Consider the following 19,110-nt stretch of genomic DNA (forward strand, 5'->3'; position numbering starts at 1 on the left):
GCTTTAATTGATATTGAACCTGCACACACAAAATTAAAAACTTGTGGTGCACTACCCTTTATCCTTCCCACAATTAAAATTGGTGGGATGAACTTGTAAGTCTATGAGAGGAAGGAGACCACCTACATATTTATATATGTCATATTTCTTAAATTCAATCCATCATAGAATAGTAGAAAACCTAGGAGGATATTGCTTCTCTTTAGATTAGGAAATCACATCTTGTAGAGATTGAAAACATTTCTTACTTGTAAGTTCTAGTTTTCAATTTATACCAAACTTCTATTTAAGTAACACATCATTTAGGGAACCATTTGTATTGGATGAATATGAATTTCAATTAAATAAAAAATAAATTTATTTATGAGAAAATGTTTAAATCAATTAGAATTCCAACAATCTAATCCTAATTTCTTAAGATATATGCAAATTTTTTTCTTGTGTGCGTGTGTAAAATCTCCACATGCAATATATTTAAATTATAATGAATTTTTTTTCAAAATTATATAAGTGTTACCTTATCCTTGCTTATTTATTAGTGTTACCCCTCCCCACATTACACAAAGTCCTAACTCCCATTTTTTTTTCTTGATACAAAAAATGATTGTGTACATATACAACTATTTCACAACTCACTTTAAACTTTTTTATTTTACCTAGAACTATAAGTTTTGAAGAAGTTTAAGCCTAATTTTAAGTGAGACAAATGAGAATATAGAGGACTATAATAGATAAAAATGAAGAAGAAAGAAAAAGAATGAGGGAGGAATGAAGAAATGAGGTTGATGGGTTTGAAGAAGTAAAGAAACACAAAAAAGAGAGCAATTGATGTAAAGAAAAATAAAATGGAAAGAGAGATGTATTTTAAATGAAAAAAGACAATGTATATGTACACGATCAAATCTTTAATCTTCTCTATTATAAGAAAAGAAGTTTTAAAAATGTGATTTTTCTTCTCATATTCTATCTTTGTTTCTTCTTATAAAAAATATTTGTAGTCTTTCCTCTATCACAAGAAGCTGAACATTCTCAATAATGTTTTCTTTAATAAAAAATAAAATAAATTGCATAATGTGCATAGCCCTAAATGCGTTTTCCTCGTATCTCGAGAATCATGCGCGCCATCATGTCAATATGTTCTCCACTGAAATCACTCCAGCATTAATCTAATAATGTATTATACTTAATACGACAATTGAGCCGCCGAGTCTCTCGGTTCGTATAGAACCGATATTATTAAAACAAAATCTCATTGGATCCGGTTGGATAAAATACTGACCAAAAGCCGGTTTTGAGAGCCATGTCGTTGACACGCATGTGAGTTGGGTCAGGGAATCTTTTACAAGCTGCTTCCCAACGCTCCTCCTAGAGATCGAGGATGGCAGAAGACAGTCTTTAAACATTATACCCTTTATATTTTTATAATTTTTCTGACAACCCACTTATTTTTAACTGTTGACATAGACAGCTCTTGACTATGGTCATCTATCAAAGCACAACATGTAAATGACTGAAATACCTCTATCTTTAACGACTTCAACTTCAACTTCTTGTTTTCTCAGAAAATGCCAACCTCAACCCATGGGAGGCTCTCCATCAAATGACTGTTGGGATGTTAGAGATTCCTAAACGAAATGTATGCCTAAGAAAATGTTTATCTCTTATTTTATTCAAATCCCAATGATCATATTGATGGAGAGCCTAAACTGTGGGTTGTGATTAGAAAAGTCCCTTTCATTTTGTAAAGTCCATCTTCTTAATACTTTTGGATAATTTTTTTGATTTATTCCATAATCCTAGATTTATTTAATGAATTCATTGTTATATTTATCTTCTTCTCATTGATTTAGACGATGAAACAATAGATAAAATGATGCAATTTTTCAATTCATGTGGATGATAAATGACAATCTTATCACCAAAATCCAAAGTTGAATATGGGATTGAGTTGTATTACAATGACTTTGTTTTTTACTGTGTTTCACACTATGCTGATGAGGGGTTGTGCACAAAATCAAAGTTGCTTTTTTTACTTGTATCTTGAAGAAAAACATCTAGAGTTCTGAGCATGTTGTCATGCCAGTGTAGTGTGAAACATAGTGAAAAATGAAGTCAATCTAGGATTTTCCTATGGGATCAAGGAATACAAGTTGTTCTAGAGTGATTGAAGTAGATAAGAGCTTTGCTTATGTGTTGTGATGGAGGTCATCAAGGGAAAATTTGACTTCCTCCCAAATCACTTATGTTGCCTTTTGGTTTTTTGTTTTGTTTTTACATTGATGGTAAATGAAGAACATACCAAAGGGATACTAAGGATCATGAGAGAGATGAAAAGAATTTTGCTCATAGAATTCGAGATCCACCAATGACATTCTCAATTTGCAGAACTACCCTTGTTTGTTAGAAAACTACTCTTACTACGCTTATGTGGCACGCATGGGAGAATCTGTGAATAGAGAGGTACCAAGGACAATCCATTCTCCTAGTTGGTCGGTTGTTCTAATATCCTCACCATGGTCATTTTGGATATTTCCTGTTAATCCCTTTGAGAAGACCATAGTCAAGAGGTTGGCATCAGTTTGATGAAAACGGAGGGTGCATCTCAAATATTCACTAAAAGGGTGTCAGGTATGACACCATTTCAAATCCAACCAAGTCCTTTAATTCACCCTTATAATACTCCCAAGTCCCAACAGCTTTGTTAGGACCACTTTCTTCCATGTTTAGGGTTTCTGGATCCACCTCTCCAAGTAAGGTTTGAAGGAATAGTTTGACTTCTATGATGATCATCCTGGCTTCTTTTAATGATATGGGTTTTGTGTGTATGTAGGGTTTTCTTTTCCTGTGGTTTTAGATTTATGTTTCAGGGTTTGGATTGGGGGAGTTAGGTGTTTTTGTTGGCCTTTAATAGATCTGTAGATATAGATGGTATTAGGGCTTGGGTGGAGCTCCTTTAAAGTCCAAAAAGAGGTTCTTACTGGTTTAGATTTAGCTGCTGAGTTATGGATTCCACAGTTATATCTCTTGTTTGGAGGTTTTTGAGATATGCTTGTGGTGTGCATACATCAGGAGCTCAATTTATCCATGTTATATCCTTCTTTGGATTGAAGGGAGCTCTACATCTCTTCCTCGTAACTTCTTTATTGGGTTTATTTTTATAGTTATTATCTGTGTTTTAAGTTTCTTTGATCTAACTTGGGTTTTAATATCATTTTCTTGGTATTTCTTAGAACGCTTGCTTTGATAAATCTATGTTGTCACTTAGTTGTACTTGATCTGTAAAACTTAGCTGCAGATTTCCAGGAACTTTTACTGGTTTGCTGAACAGATCTTCAGGTATGTGAGCTGTGAAGATACAGTAGATTGAAGAGTCTTCCTCATCACAGGCTGTGTTACCAATTACTTTTATCACTCCAAAGTCCAACCTTTTGTTTTAACACACCAATATATAGACTTGTCTCTCCCTCGTACTTTCCCCTCCTCTCCCTTTCCCTCTCATAAGGTGTAGTTGAAGAGAGAATGAGAGATAATGAATAGGATATGAATATGATTAGAAAATAAAAATAAAAAGGTTGTTTTAAATACTTTAAACCCAGCTAATTTTATGTTTGGTCAAGTTAAGAAGTTGGTGTGTCAATACAAGCTCTCTAAATTTGAGGGAGAACATGAACTTCTATTGTTTTGTGGGGAATTATATGAGCTTATCCTTCAATTAATTTTGATTTAGATCTATTTTATTATCTGCTTTATAGAAAGAATATCAATGTTTGATCCATTTGCTGTCTCTAGCTACCCCTTTGGCCCTTTCTCTGCAAAAGAATATAAATAATTAATACCCTTTTGTCATGCTCCTTTGGTGTTATACAGATAAATGGGTAACAAAGAGCTCTTCATCTGAACACCCCATTAAACCTCATACCATTTAAACTTTTCTCTCTGCAAAAGAAAACTAAGAATACCCATTTGTCATTAAATCTCATACCATTTAGTGCTATACTGCTATACAGATATATATGGGTAACAAAGAGAGCTCTCCATCTCTGAACACCCTTTTAAACCTCAAACCATTGGATTTGGAATCTCCCTCTCTCTGTGTTGTGTTGTGTTGCGTGTGCAAGGGCAATGATCGCACTTTTGGTGATAAGCATTTTTATTGGATAGTTTTAAGCAAGGCCATGTGTTGGAAGCAATGGAAAACTTGTTTTTTCTATTATTAGAGTTAAATGGTGGATGATTATCGTTTGGTAGAAAGTAAATTTTCTTGATTAACTTGGGTTCAAATGATCCTAATTATGATATATTGGAATTCAAGTATTATTACATAACATGTGAATTGTTTGAGTTGGCAAATTATTGATATTCAACCATATTGTATATAGGCTCTATTAATAATAGAACCTATGCATATTAACTGATTTTATTCAAATATTCTCTATGTAAATACATTATCTATGTATAAATAGTAGATAATATTTTATAGGTCTCATTGTTTGATTTTTGTCTTTGCTTTGATAGTCGGTGTTTTGGCATCGAAGTCCTACCCAAAATTTGCATCTTCCACAGAAATTATCCATAGTCAAACTGGTTTAGTGGATACAACGAGATTTGAACCTAGGTCGTGGAATCATCACTCCCCACCCCTTACCAATAGTTGAATTGGGACCTTATATTATTAACTCCACATTTCTTCACTTGGAAATGGAGGTAAACCCCATAATTGATCATTTTTGTTGTGGTTTAAAGCTTTCTTCAAGACCAAAACAAAACATTAATCCAGAAATAGTAATGTTTGGGGAATTGTTTAGTACCACATTTAACTTTTTTCCTGTTCGAAGCATTGCATTGAAATGAGATTTTAAGTGGTGAACCTTGCTCCCATAGCTCACAAGGGTTCTTGGTCACCGTTTCTTCCCCAACTAACAAAAATCATAACCACCTCTGAATATTTACCACACAAGCTTGAAGGAAGATGAATATAGCAGCAGCTGAATTCCTAGCCTATCTAAGAACTAATGAGAAGGAATTTCATGTTATGAAGGATGTGAACGTGATTCGGCAAGAGCAAGCAAAATGTTTTGTGTAACTATACTCGGGTAGATTTTTTTTTTCCTTCCATGTGGGAAGTGCTTCCAAGTATTGTTACCAAATGATAATTTAATTCTAGTCCTATGTGCTTATTTGCAAATAGATATTAACATACCTAAGAACTTAACTAGTGTTTCCTTGTCAAATGCAGATTTTGAAAATAGCCTAAAGGAAAGAGGACGAAGCTGATGGATCCCGAAACTATGGGATTGCTTTTGGATGACAACACCTTTACCTTTTGAGTTTTGTTTTCTTCTCTGCTTATCCTCCCCTCCAAAATATCTTCAAGGAATTAGTGACTTGTTAAAAGCAGTGTTTAAAAAATTGGATTCGTTCAATTGTGAATGGTATCTTTCTATGAAAATAAATAAAGGTGTTTTAAGAAAAATAAATAAATGTACATAAATAGCTATTTAAATTTTTTTTCAATTAATATAATTAAGTCTTAACTAATTTGAATCGTGGTCGAATCAATTTGATAAATTTTTCACTCAATGGTTGGTTCATCTTAAAAATATTAATTAAAAGGAATTGTGTAATTAAAAATCACTGGATATTGATTACACTACTTTCTTTATACTCCATTGTTAAGATTGCTCTTAAAAAAAGGAAAAATTACTTAACAGGTCTTGTTGTAGGGATGTGCTTCTAAATACATATGTAGTTTGTAGGTGGTATCTTTACAACGTGGTTTCAAATTTTGGTATTTTGTCTAGTCGAATTATTTTGAATGAGGCATCATCTTTGTCAATCCATCTCGGTCAAGAACGAGTCATCTCTCATTTATTGATCTCAGACAATATTTAACATCACGCTTAACAAATCTGTCCAATACTATTAATTCTACCTTCTTTGAAAATTCCTTTAGGTCTTTCTTTTCAACAAAGAAGAAAAAAGATGGAAGGAAAGAAATCTCTTTTGTGTAGTCTCTTTAGTGAGAGGTATGATGGAAGGGTTTGAAACATGTATATATCAAACTGTTAATTTAGGGTCGTATAAAGATCCGTTTACTTTTTCTTAAATGTAGTTTAGTCATTTTATTTAAGGGTATTTTAGTTGCATTGCTTCTTTATTTCTCCTCTATGGTGTTGGTATGTGTTCTTTGAGGTATTTTACATTTCTATTCTTGAACTAGCATGGTATCGGTAGGAACAAAAATATTTCATTTATAGGGATTAACAAAATTATTAAATTGAGATAATCAAATTCATTCCAACCCGATCCAATCCAACCCAAATTAAAATTTGACTCAATTGCAAACATTAGAGGATTGGCTCCAAAGAAGCGAACTCAACCTAGTCTAACTAGGTGGTTTGGCCCTCTTGGTTGACCCCTCTATATGTTCCACCTTAGGTGGTTCGGCCACCTTGGCCGAATCCTCCCCTTACTAAATCTAAAGGTTAGGCCACCTTGGTTGATTCCTCCCTCGACCCCATTAGAGGCTTGACCACGTTGGCCAATCCCTCCCTGGATCCCGTTAGGTTTGGCCTCATTGGCCAACACCCTATCGATTTCATTATGAGGTTTGGCTGTCTTGGTCGACTTTCGTATTGGTTTCACCATAGGTTTGTCCCCCTCGATTGGCACCCCCCCCCCCCCCCCCCCCCTCCAAAAAAAAATAGTAATAAATAAATAAATAAATAAAATCTATTTCACTATAGGTTTAGCTTTACAAGTCTACTTTACTTTATCATAACCTATTAGAGCAGATTGATTTACTCGATAACTAAAGAACTAGAGTTATACAAAGCTATTTAAATAGTAAGAACACAACACATGACTACTCAAGTAGCATAAGGTCTATCGCCAAGTTAAAATAGATATGTTGCCCGAAAGAGTTATATTTGCATAACTCAACTAAGTCAACTCAGTAAACTGAGTAGTTATCGAGTTGAAACAGTTACACATTTAAAGCTACTCCTCATATAAGTTACAACAACTATTAAGAGTGGGTCTTCATTATCATCAAAGCATCATGTTTTAGTCACCTCATTTTTACACTCGTCAAATTTATCAGTGAATCACTCTAGTTGTTGTGGATTCCTAATGATGAGTAAAGATTGATGGAGAACCCGAAAGCTTGTGCAGTGCTTAGACCTATTCCTAGATTCCTCTCTACAATTCGTAGGCTCTCATATTCATTACAAGCCTTTTCCCAAATTCACGAGTTCTCAATCGCTTGGATGACATCCTGAAACTTAGAGACTATGCACAAGTCTTTATGATCAGAAACGTGCATGGAATTTTCTATAGTAATTATCTATGTTCACTACACTGCGATCAAAGTTGTGCTTTTTTAACTTTGATTTTTAGTGGTTAACTCCAATATTTGACTTTTTCTACTTCTTGAGTCTCCATCTTTGACTTGGTCTTCTCAAATATCTGCAAAATAGATATTATACAAAAGTTAAGTTCTAAAAATTAGATAAAAATATGCAAAATAACACAATTAATTAAAAATCATTAAATTAAATTAAAAACCTACTTTAGAGATTTATTTATTAAAAAAATATATTTTAAGTTGGAAATCATGATAAGTGCTCACATTAAATTATACATTTTCGGCACTTATCAACCCTAAATAGCGAATGCGAAGTTAACCTTCTTAGAAAAAAAGAGCATTTAATACTGCATTTTTGTTAGAACGGGAAGCACTAAAAACATATTACTTTTTTCATTATTTAGTTGAAGCCTTGGGATTTGATGGAAGTTATTCAAAATATCTCTTGTAGACACCCCATTTTCACCTAGAAATTATGTTCCACTAGGTAAATAGACCTTGGGAGATATAAATAATCATCTTACGACCAAAAGAAGCTTTATGAAAAATTAGAAATTGACAAATGACAAAAGTAATCATGACATCAACAAAATTAACAAATTTTAACATTTCTTTTAAATAAATATTTAAATCAATGAAACATTGAACTTTTGCAACCTTTTAATGGATTTTTAACAAATTGAACAAACAATTTTTTATTTAAAAAAAAATTGAATGATCAAACAAATAAAATGAAATAATAAAAAATAAAATAGAGCAATAACAATTTAAATAAACACTAATAATAAGAAGCTTGTGGGGCCCAATTAATTCCTTAGTTGAACACTAGGTAATCCCCTATTTAAATATCTCTTAATAAAATATGTAGCTCATCCAAGACACCTATCCAAAAGTTTGTGGGGCTCAATTTTTAACGTTTTAATTAATTAAATAACAAAAGGAAAATGGATTAGATTGAAATGGTTTAATTCTTTGATTAGGAAAAATGTGGCTAATCTTGTAGACACACGAGTCTAGAAAGCGAGGATTTGCACTCCTGCGCACGCATGTCATACTTGCACATACACATTAACATTTTCGGATCAGTGGATCTAAACTCCAATTGGAACCTTGAGTTTTCCTCTTGGGCTCTCTTGTGCGCATGCGCCTCTACCTATCCTTTCTAACTTAACCATACAAGTAAAACAAGATAGCATATAAAGACATATCCAATATTTCTCATAGTTGATGTGAGACTAAATGTTTTAGAGAACAAGTATAAACACCCATCATTTGTGTTTTAGATATACCCAAAATAGTACAAAGGTATAAAGTTACTTTTGTGTTTGTTAACACCAAAATAGTCAAAAGCTAGTAGTACACCAGTTTATATTTAATTTTGACCAAAATAGCTAAAATCACTTTATATTTGAAACTACTTAAAACAATTAAAAAATACAACAATTAAAGCTAAGAAGGATCCACCTCAGACACAAGTTGATGGTGAGAACCAGCAATATGTCATAATCCCCTTAGATTTGAATGAGAAGGATGGAGACGTTATAAACCACGTTTTGGCCCATCGAGTGGCAGAACTGGAAGCTGCATTGAAAACTATGAACATTGTGGATGATCTATCTTTGAGTCTGGAAGCAATGATTTTGTTCTTTGGAATTCGATTGTCAGACAAGTTCATTATGTCTGAAATGAAAAAATTCAATAATGTCACTACAAAATTTTAGGTTTTTAGCGGGGGTCAAAAACCGTCGCAAATACGAAAAAACCGCCGCTATTACTAATAGTGACAGTCACGTGTAACGCCACTATAGGTGGTGTAGCTAAAGGCCATATGGAACCTTATAGTGGCGGTCAAAAATTGCCGCTAATAGATTGTATTACCGTCGCTATAGATATGAGTGAGTCCTATAGTCACGGTCAAAAACCGCCGCTAATAGTGTATGACCGTCGCTATGAATATAAGTGAGACATATAGTGGCAGTTAGAAACCGCCGCTAATTGTGTATTACCGTCACTATAAATATACATTGAGATCTATGGTGGTGGTTAAAAACCACCACTAATTAGTTTTTTACCGTAGCTATAAATACAATTTTGAATGCCTATAATGGCGGTAATGGCCACCGCTAATAAGATTTTTTAATTTCTTTTATTTTAAAATTATTTGTAATTAAATACCTATTTTTATACAACGTGTCAATTAAACACAGTTACTTAGTAAATCAAATTAGTTAAGAGACAAGAATAACAAAATAATAAGTCGATTGAATTAAGAGTCAATGCTTATAAATCTATGTTTGATGTTTATAAATCCATGTTTATCACTCAAAAAACAAAAACTATCTATCATGGTTGTTGTTGTGGACACTGATCATTGTCGGATTGATTGTGCTGCTCATCATCCTACAATTCATATACATATTAATTAAATTAGTTATATCAATAAATATTTATTTATTAATAAAATATTTTAAACCAAATTAGTTAGATCAAAACGTACCGACTCGACCAAGCGAGATTGCTTTAGTACCAAGGAACATGAAGTCGTTGCAATGTTCCATGCTAGCAATCACTCAATTTCCTTTAAAATGTTTCCTCACAGAATCAGTTATGGCTTTGTAATAAGCTTTAGCAAGCTCTACTCTACCACCAGTCTTCCCCTAACATCTCTAAAACCTGCAATTAACCCAAAAAAAAAAAATATTTCTTCATGCTACAACATATTTGATGTACAACGACGGATTTTTCCGCCGTTACAGGGTACTTTTTCCGTCGGTAAAACCTATTTAGTGAATGAGCAGTGGAACCAAGATCCGACGGTGTTGCCTCGGTCACTAAATATAGCAGCGGATAACGTGTTCCACTGTTGCAGATTATACCTTTAGCGGCAGATATTCATATCCGCTGCAATAAGTTAATTTTTTCACAAATATAATATAATACATATAGCGGCGGATATCAATATTCGCTGCAATAGGTCAATTTTTTCACAAATATAATATAATACATATAGCAGCGGATATTAATATCTGCTGCAATAGGATACTTTATATATATATATATATATATATATATATATATATATATATATTACATTTAACCCATGTCATCCAACCTGCATGCATTAAAAATAAATATACAATAAACAACACCATATAAAAAAATGTGTGTATCCCGGGACAATGATCTACGGTACTACGATAGGGGGCATAGGTCAGACTGTCAGAGAGGGGAAATTTTCTGTCATTTTGTGAGGCAGTGGTATCTGTGTCTGCATTTTTTGGAATCTTTGGTACTTGTGTGTATATTTTCTTAAGGGGTGTTCTAATTCTGGGGTTTCTATTTTGGGAGGTTTTAAATGTTTTAGTAACTCTCGTTTATATAATTATAGAACTCTCTTTTATATAGTCATATTTTCGAAGATTATATGCCGGAATGACCCTCATCTTCTCATAAATTTTGATTAGAAGAGAATGATCCAATACAAATTAAATTAAGTACATGTATTTAAGAGAACTACTAAATGTACTCTACCAACAAATAGAGACAAACTAATATCAAGAACACACCTTTCTCAAGCAATTAGCCCTTTCAACAACAGCTTGTTCTGCTCTTCGACGTGCTTCGAATATATATAACAAAAAAGAAATAAAACTCACGTTACTCAGAAGTCAAAAATAAAATAATATATTAAAACTGAACCAATTGACATGGTTTTGCACTCAATCATTGAGAAAACCAATACTAGATGGAATTATCATATTTGAAAGTTGAATTTGATGTTGATTTCAATTAGTTATATTTTTAGACCTCTGTAGGCCTAAAAAGCTGTGTAATTAGCTGAAGTTGTTTTTCGGTTTTTCAGCATTAGTAGTCAATTTCTTAGAATTAATCCTACCCATCATGAAGTAAATGCTTAAATTTGAAAGGGGTCACAATCTATGTTCAGCCATGCTTTTCTTAACCTACTCCATGTGACATATCTGCAAAAAGCTTCTGAAGCCATTATAAGAAATCATATGTTGTAGGGTGCTATATGGAAAAGTGTTTATTGAGAAGAAGCAGATTGCCTTAGTTAGTGGAGAGGACCCAAAGCCTGACAAACTTGCTCCTAAGTGTAACCTACACCTGTAGCCCATGCAGTGTCATTGCGTTCCTTGTGTTGCTCTCTCTGCCTTGTGATTTTGCTTACTTGTCAAAGTTTCACCTCATTTGGTGTGCATTGTTAGCTTTGTATTTTCTTAGGTTGACTCTAAACAGAACAGTTGTGAGCCTCCTTTAGTTCAATCCAAATCCAATGTTAAGTCATATGACTCCAAAATAAAAATGCTAAATAGTGGACCCCAAAATGTGTTGGTATCAAACAATAGTAGAACTAGAGTTCCAACCCCAGACTAGACCCCATATTTTGTCTTTTTCCAACAAATGTAATCCAAATCATGATGATCTCTATATAATTCAGTAGTTATTTTATGCCAATCAAACAGATATGTAAACTACCAAAGGGGAATATGGAGACACGGATTTGAAGACTATCACGCAGTCAATGTTTGATCAAGTATGCTTAATCATAAAGGGGAAAAAACTGGTTGAATACCACCATCAGATGCCTCCGGTTGCTTGCCTTTGGCTCCCGGGGAAGAAACTGGTGGAGGTTGATGCTTCAAAGGCTTACCATCCAAGCATTTCCCCATACCCATAAATGGGCTGAATTTTGGTTCCACCTTAGCTGGAGCCTCTTCAACTGCAAAAGTAGCTATTATGATTGGTTTGTCACTCAAAAGATAATCCAATTATTAATCCATTAACAATCATAAAAATCCAACTCCAGCATGACAAAAAATTTATTTAAACCATGCACACATAATCCACATGAAGTAGACAAATAAGAGATGTCAAAACCATGATAATAATCTAAAATGAGGATAAAGGAAAGAATGCCAATGATAGACAAAACGAACCTCTAGTTGGTGCCTTGCTTGAAGGAATAGATTGCACAGGTCTTTCAGGTTCCTTATAATCAAGGGGAGGTGCAAAATCAACCTCACAGTCCGTCTCAATGATACTTATTGCATTAGAAGGCTTTGTTTCTACAATATCTATGTAATACTTCTTATTGTTATATGCTACCATAATACTGTCCCCAATGGTTAAGCAGGAAAAGTTCCTTAATGTTGTCTCTAAGCTGCAGGACCCCCCAATAAAAAGGGATTAAAAAAGAGAGGAATATATTAGGTGAGCTCCCAACTATTTTAATCAACGATGTCAACAATATAAGAAGAGACCGTCGATATTTTAATTTCGGCAAGCGGTCAATAAAATTGAGAAAAAAAATGCAAGCTCTATGACAATAGGTGAATGAGTTCCCTGAGAACAAAAAATCTTTTCAAGTTACATCGCACTTACTTGCCAAATTTGCTAGCTCACTACCATGTGTGCAAGGGGACAAAACAATATGACCCAAACAAAGCTCCAAAATATGACTCAATGACAAGGAAAATTACCGGTGAACTTCAACTGAGACTAAAATAATAACATTTGGAGAGTTTGCTTCAGCTATTAATGGATCCATGACATGCATATTGAAAGAATCAAGCCTTGAAAAGGAGCTAACACTTGCTTCCTTTTTCTGAGGAATTATTAGTGATAATTAGGCCAAAGTAAACCTTCTTACTTCAACATTTTTGTATTGAGTTGGCAAAATAAAAATCGTATTTATACTAGAAAAAGAAGGAGAAAGCCCGTGTAAAAGACTCTTGAGGAGGTCAAGTGAGTGAGCATACCACATGACACAAGAATACAACAAAATTATATAATGGGGCATTTCCATCCATATCCTTCCATCTAAAGACAAAATTGCTGAAACAAATTCCCCTAAAATCTGAATTCAAAATCTCTACACTCATGCTTAAAAACTAAGTGTTCCATCCAAACCCACACTACCTAGGATATCAGGGTGGTGTTGGATGGGGGAGGGTAATTAAGATTTATAGATTAGTTTTGCACTTTTTGTTGCTCTCCAATTTTAACCGAGGATGAGAAACTCTATGCTCATTTGCTTTCCACCAAAAACATTTCTTGAAAAGGTGGGCAAGCCTATGCATATACTTACATGGCTTTTAAAATTTAAAGTTCAACTTTTGCTGCTTTCCAATTTTAACTGAGAATGAAAAACTCTATGCAACCAAAAACATCGATTGACAAGGTGGGCAAGTCAATACCTATTTACATGGATTTTGGGTTGGAAATATCTAACAAGTCCTTTGTGTGGGACTGACGTAGTTTATTTTTTTGTTTTTTTATGAGTTTTGCTTGTGCTTTAAACATGGAACCCAATCCTCTAACAGAGAAATATTCAGTCTGAGACACTGAAAGCGCCCTCGATCCGCGGGGTGCGCAGATCCGCTTTTGACCCTTGAGGTTTGGGAGTCGCCACCTAGTGATTGTGGTCTAGGAACCAAACTGACTCTAAAATGGATAAAAAGGAACTAATCTACTATAGAAATCTGAATCCGGAGATCATGTTACGGGGTTGGAAGGTGTTAGGCACCAACCCCGCCCGGCCAATGCCGGTCTCTACTTATTCCCAATATAACTACATCGCTAATGATAAAACCTAGATTAAAAAAATAATAAAAAAACCTTACCTTCGATCTGCAAAAGTACTATTCCCTCAGATCTGAAAAACAGTTCCTTGTACCGTACTCCTTGCTTCGTTTTGTTCCCGGATCTGATTTCTGATCTCCGAAGCAAGGTGTCTCCTTCTTGGATCTGGATGCTTTGAATTTGTGGTGGATTTTTGGGGTGTTTTTGAAAGGTTTCTAGGTGTTTTTTAGGCTAAAATCGGAGTAGGGGTGTTAGGGAAGGAGTTGGGGCTCCAAAATTAGGGTTTTAGGGAGGTTGTGGAGGCTTCTTCACCTACTTTTTCTAGGGTTTCTTCTTTTATACGAAAATAGGGTGTGGAGGCTTCTATTTATAAAGTTTTTAGAAGCATTTAGGGTTTGATTAGAGTTTCTTTTAGGGTTTCAATTAGGGTTTTGACTTAGTCTTTAGGGTTTTAGGGTTTTGACTTTAGTCTTATGAGATTGACTTGATTAGTTTTTAGATTAGGGTTTGGAGTTAGGGTTTTGACCTTAGTCTTATGAGATTGACTTGATTAGTTTAGATTAGGGTTTTGACCTTAGTCTTATGAGATTGACTCGATTAGTACCTTGACTTCAGTCTTGCTTGATTGACTTTAATTTTGACTTCAGTCTCACTTGATTGACTTTAATACCTTGACTTCAGTCTTGCTTGATTTACTTTTAAATTTTAGAGAACCCCCTTCTATTATATCTTTAATTCTTTGAACCCCCGAATGGAGGGGTCCTTAAAGAAATATCCCACGAACCCTCAACAATTTTGCCTGAGAGTCCAATTAATCGATTTTTTAGGTTCAACTTTTTAAATCAATTTCATTAATGTTCCACTTTAATTATTTAATGTTTTATTTATTAATTTCAAATTTTTTAATTATGAAAATTGTGAAATTACCGTTTTGCCCTCGGAGAGGATTTTTTACGTTTTAAGTTGTTTTTCAATGTTCCAGGATGTTTTGGAATCAATTTTTCGTAAGGAATTCAATGGGAATGTTGGTTTTTGTCATTTATGAAGTTTTTATATGAAATGATCGTGAACTTTATGAGGGGTATTTTCGTAATTTTGTCAAATTTTGTGAAAATTGGCGAAGTGGTTTACTTGGTTTCGATTTGTTGTTTTATGTGTTTGAACGGATTTTCCTAAGCGTAATGTAGGCTCTAAGGTTTTTTTGAGGTTAGGGGTATTTTGGTAATTTAATTATTTTTTGTGATTTTTATCGTGAAGTTTCTTTTTGGTTTGCAAGATGACGATTTCTATGTTTCTGGGGTCGTATTTTCCTAGGGTAGCGTGGTTTCTAAGTTTTGTCAGTTCGAGATACCTCATCCGGATTTCTGAAACATATCTGGTAACAAAATAAAGCATTGGAATAGACATCCATCATTGGGAACCTTTGCGATCGGGTTGACGACTTGATTAATCAGGCGGATGCAAAAATGGGGTGTCTACAGACACACACCTTGACAAGAGGTGGAGATATTGGACAATTCGCCACCTTTATAAAACTCTGGCCCTGCAAAAAAACAAAGAAAAATGCTGAAGCGTCATTGGAACAACATTAACAACAATAGTACTTACTCACTTCCAAGGTTGAATTCCTCTGTTTCACCAGTCATAGAAAATCAACTTAAACGACAACATTCAAGCATGGATGAAGGTGTGGGTGTAGGTATGTTACACCCATTAAAAAAACTCAACAATTCAAGCTTAGTGGCATTACCTTAATTTACATGCACTTGTTCATAGTAGAACATATCATAATCATGGCATGCATGCTATTATTGCTCACAGAATTGTGGTCTACTTTTGATGTTGTTCTCCCTTTCAGACCAATCTGTTCTTCTAACCTTGTTAGTGAACTCGTAAAAAAGGACCCTCAAAATTCAGAGTCTAAGAGCATGATCACTATTTTGAAAGATTACATGAAGGGACCCATCGTTTCTGCTCAACAAAAACATCTCTTTTATATTGACATTATCGAATGAGTTTCATCAAATGAGTGACCAACATTGATTGATGTTTTCAATTGGCAATACCCATTGAATGCCTTTGGATCAAGACATGGAGACCCTAGATCACATCACCAGCAATTCAGATCCTCGATAGAAACCTTCCAAGGCCTTCAAGGAAATAAGAGGGGGAACACTATTTAAAGAACTTTAAGAACATTGACAAATTTGACATAGACTGAGAGAACACAAGGAATACACAATAATAGCAGAGGTATCACTTAAGGTCAGAAAATAGTTCAAAGAGGGAAACCATTAACCCTGCCTTGCACCTCTGATAAAGAGAAAATGCTGAAAGAAGCACAAATAATCTCCTACTAATACACCACCACCAGATGAGCCAATTCGAAGTTATGTGGACCCCAAGATTCCTAATACTCAAATTTTGGATCATACAAAACAAGTTCAGATTTATCCTTCTCTAGTAGAATTACACCATTCTTGACTAAGCAAAGTGGCCTCAAGTAATATACTAGGTATAACAACAGTGCCAAGCACAGATCCATCTGCATAGATGAACAAACACCTATAGACAACATATATGGAAACAGAACCAAAAGAAAGCTTATAGTAATGCCCACTAAAGTAGTCTCATGTTTCTCCATTCTTTAATAAATAGATTTGTTTAGATCCTTAACATCATAGGTCACCAGCAACCAAAGTATATCCACCTTGAAATTACAACAAACAACAACAGCACTAAATAGAAATAGGTAACACTCACTAAAAATACATTAATTAAGGACAATGTAGCATTAAAAGTATTGGGGAGAGTCAGAAATGAGATTAAAAGAAACAAAGCAAGAAAAAAAAAGATCACACATTACATCTAACCCCATCAGAAAGAAAAGCAAACCAAGCGGCAGAGATCAACAAATCATAAAAACATGTATGTCGGCATGTATGTTTGTGCTTAAGATAAACATGTATATTGGTATGTATGTCTAATGCCAACAAATAAAGTTCTAAATAAGGGACGAGGGCATAGACTTGGATGGCATTGAAGAGGAGAGGAGTGTTTTGTCGACAAGTCTTAGTAAGAGATCATCAAATTCAAAATAAAAAAGACAGAATGGTAAAAAGACTCGAAATATAGAAGTTGTACAACAAATGATTGATGGAACGAGTGAAAAAATTGATGAGATGAGCAAAGCCTTAAATCTCAATACATTGGTCCGCCCACTATACATGGAGTTAATGAAGATGGATGGGTTCAACAAAAAATAAATACCTTGAGTGTGCTTATGAGATACTTGGGAGAGATGTAGTAGGAGCAAGAATGTTTTTAACAAGAGATGCAATAGGATTCATTCTTCATGAGTCATAATATTAGTTTTGGTATATAGAGCAAAAAATATACACAGTAAATGAATGAGAAAGAAACTAAGATATAAGTAAATTCTAAATTATAGTCATACTAATTCGGTTTTGGGCAAATTGTGTTGCACAATGACTATGCCCGAACCCAATCCGATTTGAGTCGGACATGTGTGTGCCATCACATCAAGTGATCTCTGCAGGTCCCTCCACTGAGATCACTCCAACATTAATCTTTTTTTTCTCACAGAATCTAGATTTACCAATAACATGAGTCCGTTTATATTAAATATATCCCTAATTTACAAAATTACCCTTGTTAAGCAAGATGTGGCGTGTGCTAAAGAGTCTATGCGATGAGAAATTTTGTGAGCAAAAAATCACTCGACCCTGTTAAGTGTTAATGAGTATTTATAATATCTTGGGGAAAAAAATTTAAATTTATACCACTTTTGACATCATTGGATGTTATCAAATTTCTATCAGTTGAAAATTGATTAGATATAAAAATCATTTTATTATTTTATGACGTATCCTAGTTAATTTTGTTACGAAATCATCCATCTAACTATACATAAATATGTACACTATAATAGTGGGTCGGGTCAGGTCGAGTTGGGCATTACTAGGCGGTGGTTTGAGTCGTACATGGACCCTACTTTGTGGGATCAAAATCAAGCTCTTAAACCTTGTATTTTTGTTGGGTTGGGCACATATGTCATGCCATGCACCACCTCTTGAGACAACTGCATTGAGAATTAAGAGAGGTGACAACTACATTGAGGATTAAGCTTTCACCTACCAACACATGCTTCATTGTTTGTCTGAATTAGGAAATGTGAAGCGTAACTGAATTAGAGAGTTTCTATTTCCACACCAACATACATGTTTATCTTAACAATGTTAACATATCATACATTGTGATTTACCACTTAAATTTTGAATAAAATAAAAATATGAGAACTCATGTAATTAGGGGTGCAAATTAATTCGGTTTAAACCGAGAACCGAACCAAACCGTGTAATTTGGATTGGTTTGGTTCGGTTTAGATTGATATCGGATCGGTTTCGGATTTAAAAAATAGAAAACCGATAAATTCGGTTCGGTTCTCGGTTTAAGTAATATAAAAAACCGAACCAACCCGAAAATCGAATAATATTAATTTAAAATAAAAAAATACAATTTATATTTATATTTTTATTTTCTTACGAAAGCAAACCTAACCTAACAAACCCTCGTCTCTCTCCCTCTCATCTCTCTCTCTTTGTAGTCTCTGCGGCCTGAGGCCTGCGACTGCCACCGGCTGCCTCACCTCTCTCTCTCTCTCTCTCGTTCGTTCTCTCTCTCTATCTCTCTCGCTCGCTCGTTCTCTCTCTGTCGTCTCTGCGGCCTGAGGCCTGCGACTGTCATCGGCTGCCTCACCTCTCTCTCTCTCTCTCGCTCGCTCGCTCTCTCTCTGTCGTCTCTGCGGCCTGAGGCCTGCGACTGCCACCGGTTGCCTCACCTCTCTCTCTCGCTCGCTCGCTCTCTCTCTATCTCTCTCTCTCTCAGGCTGCGACCTGCGACGGTGAGACATGGGGCTGCGTCCTGCGACGGGAAGACCTGCGGCTGCGACGGTGCATCCTCCGACGCTGCGATGGTGTGTCCTGCGACGATGCCACCTGAGGCCTGCAACAGGTTCCCCTTTCTCTCCCTCTCTCTCTTAAGCTGCAAAAGAATCTAAAGAATTTTGTCTTTCCTTGATAACCCGTGGAACCGAACCGAACCAAACCGAAATAAGGTCG

General features: G+C 34.8%; 1 protein-coding gene and 1 long non-coding RNA gene across 2 annotated transcripts; one reads left to right on the forward strand and one right to left on the reverse strand.

The window, feature by feature from the left end:
* The first annotated feature begins 2,756 nt into the window (after positions 1-2,756).
* Positions 2,757-6,146, forward strand: LOC147406259 (uncharacterized). Its single transcript, XR_015176377.1, has 2 exons — positions 2,757-5,093; positions 5,237-6,146. It is a non-coding gene; the product is annotated as an uncharacterized LOC147406259 (long non-coding RNA).
* A 4,323-nt stretch (positions 6,147-10,469) lies between these two features.
* Positions 10,470-18,264, reverse strand: LOC147406260 (ubiquitin fusion degradation protein 1 B-like). The gene is made up of 5 exons (XM_086432524.1): positions 15,459-18,264; positions 12,325-12,548; positions 11,961-12,107; positions 10,933-10,985; positions 10,470-10,478 (listed from the first exon to the last, which is right to left on the reverse strand). Exons 2-5 carry the CDS (start codon positions 12,494-12,496, stop codon positions 10,470-10,472), a joined length of 381 nt encoding a protein of 126 aa, XP_086288650.1. The 5' UTR covers positions 12,497-12,548; positions 15,459-18,264.
* Between the last annotated feature and the right edge of the window lie 846 nt (positions 18,265-19,110).

The sequence above is a fragment of the Akebia trifoliata genome, chromosome 3 (assembly GCF_017979445.1).
Source record: "Akebia trifoliata isolate Shusen 1 chromosome 3, ASM1797944v1, whole genome shotgun sequence".
NCBI classification, from domain to species: Eukaryota; Viridiplantae; Streptophyta; class Magnoliopsida; order Ranunculales; family Lardizabalaceae; genus Akebia; species Akebia trifoliata.

Coding starts and splice junctions, on each gene's coding strand:
- LOC147406260 (XM_086432524.1), bottom strand. CDS start 12,496: ATGGTAGCATATAACAATAAGAAGTATTACATAGATATTGTAGAAACA. Junction 12,108..12,324: donor AAGCAAGGCACCAACTAGAG/GTTCGTTTTGTC, acceptor CTACTTTTGCAG/TTGAAGAGGCTCCAGCTAAG. Junction 10,986..11,960: donor ACCGGAGGCATCTGATGGTG/GTATTCAACCAG, acceptor ATATATTCGAAG/CACGTCGAAGAGCAGAACAA.